Here is a 14014-nt window from a genome sequence, read left to right on the forward strand (position 1 = left end):
ACACATAATACTGAAAAACTGCTGATGTAAAACTGGTAAAACTCTCAATGCTCTCAATCACCTGTGAGCAACGCTGTGCAAGTTTTGTCATGGCGACGACATATCGCATGCAGACACTGGTGATCAAAGTTATAATGCCTTATAATTAGCTTCCGTGGACGCAAACAAGCTGGAAGAAACTTGCAAGATCTCTCCCGATCTCTCTCACTGTCTTATCTGCAACATGTAGCACTATCACCGTCTGCAGCCGGAAAATATTGTGTATACGTGGACATGGAGTCTGCTGCCGAAACCAGTGCTGACGCAATGGATTTTGCCGAGACGATGTCGTATCTACATCATTTACTGATCACTCTAGTCGTACTTCTTGTTTTTCGAGTCTTTCTCACTATGTACCGAATTTGGAATGCAGACGATGCGTGTAAAACGAAACGGCCAAGGCCAGTGAAGCTTATGATCGTCCTGGGTTCAGGTGAACACTTCTTGAACGCTTTGCATCGCTTAGGGTGCCGATAGAGGGATAAAGGTCCAGTCGGCTTTGAGGTAAAATGTTACTCTATCATTTTCACAGGGGGCCACACCTTCGAAATGTTGAAGCTCGTCGAAAATGTATCGCCTGGCGCGTACAGCCCACGGATCTACGTGACAGCTACGAGCGACAGCATGAGTGCGGAAAAGGCGAAACAGCTGGAGATGTGGAGGGTTGCATCTTCGTCTCAGGTTTTGCTCTTGAGGTTCTTGTCCTCCAAGAAAGATTCGAGCGATAGTCCAGAGGTTAGCTTACCTTCTATGGTAACTTTGTCTCTTTTATTTTTTTCAGTAGTACGTTTATAGTCTCCCCGTTTTACTTTCTGCACAGATGGAAGAGCCGTCGGACTACATTGTCGAAAGAATTCCACGTTGCCGAGAGCTGCATCAGTCATGGTTCACGACGGTGCCCACGACGTTCTATGCCATCCTTCGTACGATCCCAGTTTTGTACAGGCACCTTCCAGATGTTGTAAGTGCTGTTCTGATTTCTTAGAAATGCTGATTATTAAAAGCTATATACTATTAATATATATATTTTTTGCAGATTGTGTGCAATGGTCCCGGTACTTGCTTCCCGGTCATTTTGGTCTCTTTTGTCTTTGCGGTAAGTTGCCTTCAAACGGTACGTTCGATGGACGCTACCGGTGCGCCATCTGTTAGGCAAGAGCAGAGGCCGCAGCGCCCCGCCTTCCGAGTCCTCCTATTGGTGCGCATTTTGGAGGCGGAGCCTCCCTCGTTCTTGGTCAGCAAACTCAAGTATAGTCACACGATGACACGGTATATGGCCTGCACGGAAATGGGCACCTTGGGAAGACTCGCTGGTTGTGCAGTGCAGATTTCGGAAAGATCTTTCTCAAGAATCTGCTTCCATTGGGGGACAGCCGGTGTTTCCGCTGTCACGAACGCCTGCTAACTATTTGGTACGCTTAAATGCATGGCTGCACCAGTTCTGGAAAGTTGTGCTACGGTGCAGTGCTGATTCAGACAGATTAAACGCAGCCGCTGTTGTTGGAAACAGTATTCAACCAGCTGGTTTTCCGTGGGATAAAGTTGTTCCACACGCAAGTGCAGCTTCGTGATCGTTTCCAAAACGAAAGAATGCGTGGGCTAGCCGTGGGGATCTCGTCCAGAAATAGGTGCGCACCTTTACAAACACGAACGAGAAAGTGCTGCTCTGCTTATACTGGTGCAGCTAGACTCACTAAATAAGCTATGCTTCAGAGTATCGACACTGACGCGGATGGGCGAGTTGGAGCCGCCATGTTGTTTCCGTTTGATCTCCAGCCCCACCTCCACTTCGTCAGTAGAAATAGATGAAGATGAGAAGTTCGGCAGTGGAAGAAGACAACACTTCGAAGAGCGCTCCATGGATGGCGCTGGAGGTCAAAAGGAAACAACATGGCGGCTCCAAGTGTCCCTATTGCCTCAGTGTCGATACTCTGAAGCGTAGCTTATTTAGTGACTCTAGGTGCAGCGAGTGAATCCAGTTTGAAGATACGTAAAAACGACTGTCATATCCGTTCCGGTCGATTCTGAAACTATAGTACAGCACCAGTGAATGCGTGGGCAAGTTCGTGGAATGGTCTCTAAACTAGTAGGAGAAGCTTTGCAGCTCCTCAAGACTTAAAAGACACCTTGAAATGCTGGTTGTCTGACAAAAGTACATTTATAATTTGGTTTGGTTAAATTTTTTAATTTTTAAAAATTTTTTCAAGCTTCTGGAAAGTGCCTAAAATCTACTAAAGAATCGACATGTAACCCACATGCGTTTTCTTGAGCGAAAGCTCTGACGTTACACCATCTGCCACCAGGTGCTCGGCATCAAGAAGACGGTACTCATCTACATTGAGAGCTTCTGCCGTGTCCAGACGCTGTCCACCACTGGCAGACTCCTCTACCACATTGTGGACCACTTTGTTGTCCAGTGGCCTCAGCTTACATCCAAGTACACGAGGGCAAAGTACCACGGCCTCCTGGTCTAGACGTAACACGGTTCGTCGAGCTAACAAGCGCTGTACCACCTCGGAGCCGTAGAAGGGCTGGGTTAATTTTGGGGGCAGCAGCAATGCCTAATCTGTGCTGTTAGATACTAATGATTTGTTTATGAGCTGAATGGCTGCTAGAACGTGGTGGAACGAGCGGGTTTTGAAACCGTCGTTTCAAGCTTGGGGAAATACCGAAGGAAAAGATGTATTCATATAAAGGAGGAACCATAGATACAGGAAGTGGGCAGGTCATTGCCGGACCAGCAGCAGTTATGGAGTCGAAGCCGTACATTCTGTCTGTCGCGATTTCTTACCTGTACTACAAAATTAACGCGCAACAACGAAAACATTTTAAGAACTCAATTGTTTGATAGAATTTGATTCTGGGCGTTAGAGGCTTACGTGTCTGTGTCGTCCGTGTTTGTGGCCCGCCTCAGCTAATTTCTCGTTGTTAGCAAAAACATATCTGCCACCGTAGCATCTTAAATTAAATGGAGTCGAAAGCTGCAGACGATTAGAAAACGATGGCCACGAAATCAACCACACACTAAATATACAGGGTGTCCAGTGAGAAAGTGTCATTAAATTTCTAAAAATAGGTTTAACTTCAGAAAATTATGAAACCACTTCGAATACTGTCAAATTTTTGTACAAATCTTGTGAAGAAACCTGTGATTTCGGTTGGAATAGTGTGCTATGACCATTGGCTTCCGAATTCATCCAGAAAAACGATACCTTTGCTTGGCTAATTTTTGAGTTCAATTAGCAAAATAAGCTTGATTCAGTCTGTGTGTGTGTATTCCAAGTAGTTTCATAATTTTCTTAAGTTAGACCTATTTTTAGAAATTTAATGACACTTTCTCACCGGGCACCCTGTATGTAGAAGCATGTAAAAGAAATGTGGGAAACATGTTGTGCAAGTGTTTGTATAGTTTTTCGCTTCCATACTGCTGCGCTTTTATCTAACAGTGACCTGGAACTCACGAGCCCCATAGATCATCCGAGACCGAATATTCCTCCGACGAGACTCTGCCTATTTTACCCAGAGCTGTTTTACTTTTGCATATCAGTGCACGTACCTCTTGGTCTGGAAAGTCAGCGGAAGAGCTGGCGTCTTCGTCTTCCCCGTGGAGGACTCTGGAAGAATCGCGGGTTCGACCTCCGGAGTCCATGACGGGGTCGACGCCATTTCCAGTCGGACCTTCCTTTTCTTTTTAAAGGGGTCCATTCGCGTTAGCCTAGTCTGTTAGTCGGAAGGCTCCAGTAGAGCCGTAGTCCGTTCTGCTTGCTATGAGAGAGCAGCTATAGTAGAGATGTTATTTTGCACACACGGGCCGTTGCCGTGGACAGTATCTGCGAGGTTGCTTGACGTGCATGCTGATGTAGCAGAAAAGCTGCACTGTACGCGTGGGATTTGCATCCTAAATAATTTCGTGCTTTTTAAAAAAAAATTGTGGGAGGGGGGGACAAAACCCGGTTTTATTTCGGGAGCCGTAAAATGGGTAAAGCCGGGAATGTCACGCAAAAGACGAGATTTACACTTGAAGGTACGAATAGAGCTCTTTTTTTTTCTTAAAACCTTGGGAAAAAACAATTTTTACAAGTTTTACCCTAAGTGATGGTGATAAAAATCTGGGGGTAAAAAAAAACAGGTTTTACCCTAGATCATGAGGCTCCCATCAAAAATTACACGCAAAATATTAAAGAGGCACTAAAGTGTAAAAAAAATTGTCCCGAAGGATTCAAAACTTGAACTTGTTTATCTGCAGAAAGCAAGTATTTTCTTCGATACATAAAAGCATGCACATTTGGCACGATTTAATGATAGTTGACAGCATTTCTGATACATCCCCATGCACATAAACCATGTACGAGTGTCGGACACGAAAAATGACGCACGAGCGGTTGTTTGCTCACAAAGATAACAAAATATTCTCTATTTTTGACATACTACCAGATCAAAAGAACATTATATTTACTAAGCACTTCCAGCTGTGGCACATGCCAGCCGTACTGTGGCGTGTTTCTTTTCCAAATTTGTGCTTTTAGAAATTTAGAAATTGCGGGAGAACTCGTTCGCTCTTTATTCTGGAATACGCTAGACTTTCGTTAACCCGACACCGACGGGACCACGAAATTGTGTCAAATTATCTCGAGGTTCAATTAGATGGTGAGAAACTCAAGGTCACAGTGATCACCAGCGGGATTTAAAAAAAAAAAGTTCTGCCGCTACGCTCCACCGAATGAACACGGGCCTCCCCTGTAGGCGAATAGGGGTCAGAGCTCTGGCTTTCCTCCTCACCATGGTTCATGCCGCAGGTGTTCATTTGTGCTGTAGTGCCAGAATGCAAACTGTGATTTTGGTGCTTTTTCGGCCTAATTTCAGGTCCGTACAAATGCGTGTGGGTGATCGCCGGGACCTTCGAGCGTAATCAAATTAAGCAAAAAAAAAAAAAAGGAACGAACGGAAGCCTACCGTATTTACAGACGTTTAAAGTGCGGTTCTCGATAGTATTTCTGTCAATGTGCCCAAAATTTCCAGCAAGTACCGTGCCACATGCCCTATACACAGAATGTTAACGGAACGCTTCTCGTCACCGCATCCGTGTGCATTTAGAGTCAGTATTGCCTAATTTTTTTACGGAGATACTACGATACTACTACAGTGAAAGAGAAGCAAACATTGCACTCCCTTTGCTCAAGAATTCTTCAAGGAGGAAACAATATCACACATCCCCATATAGCAAACACGTACCACATCAGCCTTTTTTTCTGGGCACACAGGTTTAGTACCGAAGGTATTGTCTCGGCAGCTGTACTCTTCATATTTCGACTTAAAAAGGAATGCATGTTAATCCCGAAACGGGTGTCGGTGCTTTCGAGCTGGTCTCTCGGTGCCGGCGTCTGTCGATGTACAGGGAATGAGTGTCGAAAAAAAAAAAAAAAAAGAGAGAAGAGATATAACTGTTACGCTATAATAACCTGGTGAGGTTTTTTGTTTTTTGGCTAGTCCTTTGGATTTACACGCACGTTTAGAGTGGCTAACTTGGCAGTATATATATTCTGTGCGATTCAGGAGACCCAGAACGGCAGGTCCGTCACGGGCGAATGAGTGGCGCGACCACTTATACTGCGACTACCCCTAGCTAGTTTCGAAACGGCAATTATTTTTAGTACCTGAAGTGACAGATAGATTACACACGCACATCTGTCTTTTTTTTTTTTTTTTTTCCTCTCTCAACTTTTTTGAGGTGTTCCCGGATTCTTTGTGTTCAGGCTCCAGCTTCTGTGAGTTTTCTTTCTTTCTTGCTTTCTTTCGTTCTCATAATTGACGCATGTCAGGGTTCTTGGGACTGTCCGTAGAGACGATGGTGGAGCTTGCGTTTTTTTCGCGCAAGTACCACGTTTTTGTGTTCTTTGTGTTTTTGTGGTGGAAATCCTGACTAGATGAGTAGAGGGAGAGGATATGTTCTTGCTTAGAAATGCAACACGTTGCATGCACTGTGCGTTGCTTTAAACAAGGTTTGCCAACTGAGTGCACATTCTCCATTTGTAACCATTCTCTTGGCCACGAAATAAATTTCCTTCACACACTCAATACTGCTTGACATGATGTGATTACTTGTATATACTGCGACCCCTGGTTTGCCAATTCCGAACGATGCGCAGCTACCCAGAGCTGACGAGCCGCAAACACGGCGAAACACGTGTCCTCTGGTGCTGTCGCATCGTTCCATGAGTATCTGTATATACTTGTATAGACAGCTACTGTTGTGGATTTGAAATCTCAACTTTGGTTTGAATCCCAATTTAAATCCACGTGAAAGGCACGTGTATCTGATTGGCAGTCAAATCACTGGCAGGATTTGGATTGAACCAGTCTATTGCACAGGGATTTGAATTTTGATCAAGTTATTATTATCAGTTATTATCCAAATCACTTTTACACTTCGAAGCCATTCCCAAGCTTCTCAACTGAGGTGTTTCAGAGCACAACTCTCCGGGTTTTATGAGGGATTTGAATAAAGCCAGATTTCTTTGTTTACAGGGTTTCTGCTTGCAACGGGAGATTAAAGGGGGGAGGGACATTTCTAAATTGCCCTGCCCTGGGCGCAAGCTCGGCACGCAATGGCTCTGCCATCAGCGCATGGTAGACATAGCATAACCAGCTGTGCTGAGCTCTCTTCGCTGTTTTTGCTCTTCACGACACGTTCTATAGACACACAGTGTTTATAGTTTTTTTTTTTTAGAGTTGCAGAACATCGCCGTCATCAGCCGTACTGGTGTATCGGGACTCTGTTCCTTTAGAAAGCAGCATTTCTTAAACAGCGAGCTGCATGATGAGTCTCTGATCTTCACAGACCATTCGGAGCTGGCAAAGGCAACAAGTTGTGGAGGAAATCGCGGGAAGTTCTAATAAAATCAGCGGCATGGCCCAGCGGGTTAAAGCGTTCACTCGGTGGTGGTAGCCAAGGTCGTGCTGAAGACTTAGAGGTGGTGGGTTCAAATCCTACCACAGGTTGTGCTATCTGGGATTTTCCCCGGGTTTTCTGGTAGACTTTCCAGACGAATGTCGGTTCAGTTCCTCTTGAAGTCAGCCCAGGACGCATACTAACCCCCCTGTCCCCCACTCCTTCCTGCTGTCCTCTCTCCATCTGTCCACGTCTGCATGCCCCTCATAGCCACAGTTGCCATGGTCTGTCCTGGCCCATGTCTCTCTTTCTAATTTATATATATATGAGCTCATTATATGTGTGATACTCAGAGTCACCTTTCTGGCCTCCTCTGCAGCGCCACACTCTGCACAAAACTCTGAGTTGGTATTGGCGACATTTTGTTTAACCTAGAAATAAGTTTGACATTAATATGATTAAAAAAAAAAAATCGAAACAAAACATTTCATTCTCCACCTTTATTCACATATGCAAAAAAGGCCAAGCTACAAATAAAACGTCGCTAACGAAAGGCTGCCGAGTCCCGGCGTTACCGTGCACCCTGTCGGGACCTCCTCGAAAGCTGCCCCACTTCCGAAGGCGGTACCGCAATTTCTGTCGTTCTCCTATTCCGCAGCATTAAAAAGAAAGAAAAAAAAAAGAAAAAGTGCACAGGCCACGGAAGGACTCGAGCAGGGCAGAAAAGCAAAAAATGTAAGGGAGAGTGCGCAGAAAAAAAAGATAGGGCGGAAAGCCACGTGATAATGTAGGGGGCGCTTCGTGTACGTAACGGTGGGGAAAACACTCCTTTAAAAAAAGCGAACGGGTCAAACAGGAGCATTATAAAACAAGAAAGGGTAACGTGTGAGAGAGAAGAAAACTTTTTTTTTGTAGCCTAGCTCAGTCTTGGCCAGACAGCCAGTTCTCCCCTGACTGCCTAGAATATTTATAAACTCACTTATTTGTATGTAATAGCTGTCAGTATAAATATGGCACCTTAGATACACACTACGAAATCAAAAGCATGCATCCTTGTACGTTGCTCAGCTGTTCAGTCGAGGAGATCGTGAGGCAATGAGGGTTGTTTCTTGCTCTTCTTTTTTTTTTTTTTTTAAGGGGGGGAGGGGGTGATGACCAACACCCTCGACTGCACGCACAATAGGAAAGGGTAGAGAGAGAGAGGTTGATGACAGAATGAGAGCCTTTATAAAAAGACCTGAAAAAAGGGGGGAGAAGGAAAGAGAGAGAGAAAGAGAAGCAGAGTGTGAGATAACTGTCGAACGTTTGTTCGAAATCTGGTCAATGTCACACATCATGTAATTAGAGATCTTGTTCACTTCAAAAGTAAAAGAGTAGAAGTAAAAAAGATGGAAGTGCAGTTTGACAAATGTAGACCAATCTACTCCGTTTAAAATAAAGCTGATTGCTTAGTGACCGCCTGGAATTATAAGAGCAATGAAGGAAAATTAATCAGTGGTGCGATGTCTTTGGGTAAAAAGTGCGTCTTGTACGTGAGTAAATACGGTACTCTGCAGAACGTACAACCGGGTGAAATGGCACTTTTATTAGATGTGGGCAACCTCGGGCTTGTGACGAAGTAAGCCAATCAAGGGACAAACTTTAGCATCTAGTATTTGCTAAATCTAGTGGCCGCAAAGCATCCTGTGCCTCATTCGCCAAGAATATTGGTGCCTCTAAGTTGAAGGGATTTATGGCAGTTTGTTTGTGAGTACGGATGTGACTGGTTTGTAGGGACACGAGACCCGTTCAACTCACCGGAATTTCCCTTACGACAACAATCGTACTTACCAAATATGATACAAGATGGTAAAATTTCACCGTTACACTCTGGATAGTTACCTCTTTTGAGCCATGTCACTTAAGATCCGGATGAAACGCCTCAGAGCTGATCCGACTCGGACAGCACGTTGAGGGCGAAGGCAGCGACGGTTTCTCCGGTCTTGTCGACGGCAACAGCGGTGTACTGTCCTACGTCCGTTGTCCTGGCTTGCGTTATGACTAGAGTGTAACTACGGCCGTCCTGAGTCGTCTGGTGACGTGGGTCTGTTTCGAGGGCCTTGCCATCCTTTTGCCACCGCACTGTGGGACATGGAAATGTGTTGCAGAGCAGATGTACTATATACTTAGGGCCCTGTTTTTTCGGGTTTTAAGTTTTTTATTTTGAAAATCGGGGGGAGGGGGGGGTAAAAATCGGTTTTTATTTCAGGGGCCGTAAAACAGGGTGATATCGGGGGAAAATAAAAAAGGAGCCGTTCTTGCACTTTAGATTGACATAAGATGGCGGCTTTACCGGGCTTTACCCTAAAAACACAGGGCCCTAACTATGCTAGTGCACACCGTAATAAAAACAATAATAATAATTAAAAAATAAACAATGAAAGAAATAAATGATAAACAAAAGGAAGCCTCGACAAACTGACACGGCAAATAAGTTCGACGCCTCGGAATTTTGGAATTTACGAATATAAGTTGATGCCTCAGATGGCACAGATATCCGGGTAATTTGAATCATTAGGGCAAAAGTTATTCGTATCTCGAATGCTCGAAAGCTTCATAGCGAGCGTTTGAGTCTTTCATCGTGACATTCCTTACCTCCTAGTGCTTCCTTATCCGTGACACACTTGAAAGTGGCAGGCTGACCTTCTCCGATAGTAGCCGAGCGTGGATAGATGGAGAATCCGGGGCCCACGACTGGTTCACCTGGCACTGCATTAAATGTACATTTAGAAGCTTTTATAATCTTAGAGGTCCACTTTAGACTCGGAAAGATTATCTGTCTCATCATGTACGTTATAATTATAAACCAACGTCACTCGGAGGCTCAATAGTCGATACGTGAAATATTTTTGCTATATATCGATGAACATCATGTGGTAGCTCCAAATCTTTGACGGAAATGTCTAGCTTTCATTTGTTCTGCTTTCCCAAAACTAATTAAGTTTGTCTCCTCACAACGATGGAGGCACCTTCCCGGTCTGCATTGCAGGACTGTAGTGGACAAGTGCTGGGGGCTCCATGAAACAATGTTGCCAGGCGAGAAAAAGATGGCGCACGTTCTGACGGCATATTTTGCAAAAAATTTTTTATGTAATCGTTGCGCACATAGAGAAACGATATTTTGCAATTTACGACACAATGTGGTCTTTAAAGGAGCACTGAGGTGATCCCCACAAGTTTTTTGTTTTGTTTTTCGGTGCAAAGTGTGTTCTCCCAACTAATAAAATGAGTTCCTGCGAAGGAACGATGAGCGTAGGTGACCTACAGATCGAGCGCTCTCTTCCGCACACCTTTGAGAAATCCTCTTCCTCGTGAAGAAAGAGCGCATCGCAGAACGAGAGGACGTCGTGACGTGTATGCTACTCCCCTCACGTGACCGGTGACGTACAGCGGCACAGCTCATGCATGTATAAGCGGCGCGTGAGCTGCGAAGAAACAACGAAGAAACAAGGCACGGAGCCTTCACCACGTGATGAGAGCATCGTGTCTGCCATCCGCGGCTGCTTTCTTCGACCGTTGTCTTTTTTGTTGTTGTTGTAAATTCGATTGCACAGCTATAACGCAGCACAGAACAAAAATATTTTGCATGGCGCCTCCTGATGGACAGCTTGACAGACGAGGCGGGATTTAGAGCAATGGTAAATGTCACCTCGTTGCTCCTTTAACGGCATAAATGAGGTCTGAAGTCCGGAGTGGGACTAAATTGAGACTAAGATGGGACTGGACCACTAAACGTGACAGCGTCCGCAATATATCCATATTGTTTCACGAAATAACTAACCTAGAACATGAAGGGTACACGTGCTGAACGCCTCTCCGATGTCGTTGAAGGCTTCGCACGTGTAGGTACCGCCGTCTTCGGGATAAACTTCCGCAATGACTAGCTTGTGCACATCACCGTCGGCCACGTATTGGAAGTCCTTGCTAGATTTTATTTCTTTTTCATTATGCAACCATACGACGTCGAATTTGCCAGCACCTAGGAGAGAGCATATACCGTGGATAAGACTGCGATCGAAGCGGCAAGAAAGTGAGCGAGGACGGTTAGCGTAATCTACTGACCCCTGATGGTGCACTGCAACGTGACCTCCTTGTCGCCGTCTTTAACGACCTGGCTCTTGAGGTGTTCCGAAAACCTGGGTGATTTTCCATCCAGCCCTTTCGCGTCGGCTTCTTCCTTTTCCATGGCTGCAAAGATAACGACGTGACTGAATTATAGCTACGTTGAGTACGGGGGTAAAATGTGGAAATGATTATACGACGTAGATGATGGGTGAAACAAATTGAATGTTCTTACGGAGGACCGTGAGCTTGCATCGGGTTTCACTCTTTCCCTCGGCGTTTGTCGCAACGCACACGTACTCGCCCTCGTCTTCGGGGTAGACCTCGCCGATTGATAACGAGGCTTCGCGGTTCTTGTACTTCAGGCTCATGATGTCGGACGACTTCAAACTCTGTAAAGCGGTGTCACACGTATGATAAAAATAATCGAGTCCACTCGTACATGAAAGCCCCTAGTTTTCTGCGGCAAAAAATTAACATTTCCATGAAGCGAGACTTACAAATCCGCAAAAGAAAATAAGAAAAAAAAAATTACAGCTTTCTGCCATGGTCACTTACCGATTCGTCCCGCACGCTTTTCCAGCCTTTCGTAACTTTTCAGTGCGCAAAGAAAATTATACTCAACTCTGACAATTTCACTCCGGGCGTTCCCGTCGTTAAATTTTCTTTCGTCGCGGCACGTTCAGCCGTCTAAGTTCCAGTAGTATCGGCTGCGCTAGGCATTGCAGTCGCGACTGATAGCGTTTAACCCGCGAAAATGTCGCAGATCCATTGCAAATATTACATAATTCCATAATACATCGAATATTCTGCGAAAAAAAAAAACACGCGATTCTGAGGGGAACAGCAGGTTCCGCGAGACACGGCCAATTCTGCGAGATTTCACTGAATCGTGGAAATCTAGGGGCTCTACTCATAGTAATTCCTTTCACTACAGTAGCACATATACAGTAAATCTCGGTTATAACAGCCCCACTTATAACGAATCTTCGGTTATAACGAATGCCTCACGAACGACCGTCAAAATTTGTATTGAGTCTATGGAAATTACCCCCGCCTATTATGAACGAATTGCCGGGGAGCCTTCGGTTACTGCGACCGAAAGAGCTCCCTCGACCACTGGAGAAGGCGAGCGCGCGACGTCAGACGCCCGCGGATTTGTCAGGCGCCGCTTGCACGTGACCTCGCTTTGCAGCCAATGCGCTGTCACCATCAGCGCGCGCTGCACGTGCACCCGTTTGGCCGATGATTAAGGCGTCATGGATGCAGGTGAAGCGGGAAACTTTGCGAAACTGCTTCAGAAAAGCTGGATTTGTTCATCAGGCGCTGGCTACAGACGCCGATCGTGAAGTGGACTTTGGTGTGCGTGATACCGACACAGAACTTTGGGACAGAGCAACGGCTGCGAATCTGACTGACGGCTGTCAGTCTTTCGAGGAGTTCGCGACAGCAGATGACTACGCACAGGCCGTCGCGGACTTCAGTGATTCGGACATCATTGCCGACGTGCGCCCGCCGCCAAACGAACTTTCCGATGACGATGATGATGACACAGTGTCTTCCCCTTCTTACATTTTAACTACAGCGGAGGCACTCAAGTACGTTGCTTCGCTCCACGATTTTGTGTACGCGAAGGCGCTCGCCGCGGCCCACCTGGACTACCTTGATGACTTAGAAAACGCCGTGATCTCCGCAACTGTGTATAAACAGGCGCCATTAACGATGTATTTTCAATGAACGGCATACATGACTCATGTTTCTTACACTGCTGGCCTTTTGGATCAAATTTTTTGTCCATTCCATTTATAGCGAACTTCGGATATAATGAACGGGTTGCGCGCGACCGTCGAGTTCGTTATAACCGAGATTTACTGTAAAGTGATTGAAGGGGATAGCAAAGCGAAGGGGGACAGCACAGCGAAGGGGGATAGCAAAGGGGAAGGGGATAGCCACGGAGAGGTAGCGTAACACACCTCGCCGTTCTTGAACCATTCCACAGACGGCTCGGGTTCGCCCTCTACGACGGCAACAAGGGAGAGGGCTTCGCCATCCCTGATCTTGAGGTCCTTCAGCCCGGTCTTAAACGATGGAGCTGATACCTCTGTGTCTGGAACTATCGAAACGCAGGTAATATCGCTTGTTGTTGTACACTAGACCAAGTTACATTGACGAGGCACTCACTCTGAAGTTCTTGTGTGGCACTCCTGGACCGCACTGGGCTCGTTGCGTCCTTGGCGTCTTTCTTTCCGTACGGCTTCTGCACCCTCTTTGTCGCCGCTTCGGCGGAGGCCGGTGACAGCTTTGACGCCGCTGCTGATAGCGTGCTCTCCACGTGATCCTTTTTTGATCCCCTCCTTCCTATTGACGACGACTTGTAGTCCGAGCTCGACTTGTAGTCCGACGACAATTTAGATTGATAGTCCGATTTGTAGTCCGACTTATAGTCCGACTTGTACGACGAGGAAGACTTGTAGTCGGACGACGACACGTGTCTACTGCTGGAGTAGTCTTTCACGGAGGAAGAATAGTCCCGAGCGCTGGACGAGTACTTTGATGAGCGGTCCGAGGAATATTTAGATGTGTAGTCAGAGGCGGACTTGAGGGAGGTGCGTAGTCCGTAGTCGGAAGACTTCTTGTAGGACGAGACACCCGTGTCGTAGCTGGGTAGCTTTGGCGACGACGGGTATGTTGTGGGCGTAGCTGGTGTGACGGCAGGGAGGACGACGGGAGCACCGCCTTGGGCGGCGGTTCCACGACGTCGGTCTGCGGAAAACGTTGAGGGTGAAAGCGTGTTATTTAAGTATACTGCCACTAGGCGTTACGACGAGAAGTGAGCATGGAGAGCAGCGACAGCATCTGCATCCATACGGCGCCCCGGGTCCGTAAGATCCACAACTGTGCTACTTCATGTAGGCACATCTGAATCCGCAAAGATATTGTGCACATCTGCACATCCATGATCATTGCATTCATAGGGCCTTGCAC

The 14014-nt window shown here is 46.2% G+C and overlaps 2 protein-coding genes across 5 annotated transcripts in view; one reads left to right on the top strand and one right to left on the bottom strand.

Annotated features, from left to right (window-relative positions):
* The first annotated feature begins 83 nt into the window (after positions 1-83).
* LOC135390725 (UDP-N-acetylglucosamine transferase subunit ALG14 homolog) lies at positions 84-6114 on the top strand. The gene is made up of 5 exons (XM_064620570.1): positions 84-472; positions 572-774; positions 860-1000; positions 1076-1135; positions 2343-6114. Exons 1-5 carry the CDS (start codon positions 274-276, stop codon positions 2511-2513), a joined length of 774 nt encoding a protein of 257 aa, XP_064476640.1. The 5' UTR covers positions 84-273; the 3' UTR covers positions 2514-6114.
* Positions 6115-7413: 1299 nt separating this feature from the next.
* LOC135390726 (twitchin-like) overlaps positions 7414-14014 on the bottom strand; it is a 139304-nt gene continuing 132703 nt past the window's right edge. For all 4 annotated transcript variants that reach the window (XM_064620571.1, XM_064620574.1, XM_064620572.1 and 1 more), the window contains 8 exons: positions 13211-13792; positions 13003-13142; positions 11265-11421; positions 11030-11155; positions 10749-10946; positions 9563-9676; positions 8810-9049; positions 7414-8165 (listed from right to left, as the gene is read on the bottom strand). In XM_064620571.1, the coding sequence (XP_064476641.1) occupies positions 8850-9049; positions 9563-9676; positions 10749-10946; positions 11030-11155; positions 11265-11421; positions 13003-13142; positions 13211-13792 (1517 nt within the window). In that variant the 3' untranslated portion in view covers positions 7414-8165; positions 8810-8849. The remainder of the gene's footprint in view (positions 8166-8809; positions 9050-9562; positions 9677-10748; positions 10947-11029; positions 11156-11264; positions 11422-13002; positions 13143-13210; positions 13793-14014) is intronic.

This window comes from Ornithodoros turicata, chromosome 4 (assembly GCF_037126465.1).
Source record: "Ornithodoros turicata isolate Travis chromosome 4, ASM3712646v1, whole genome shotgun sequence".
Lineage (NCBI taxonomy): Eukaryota > Metazoa > Arthropoda > Arachnida > Ixodida > Argasidae > Ornithodoros > Ornithodoros turicata.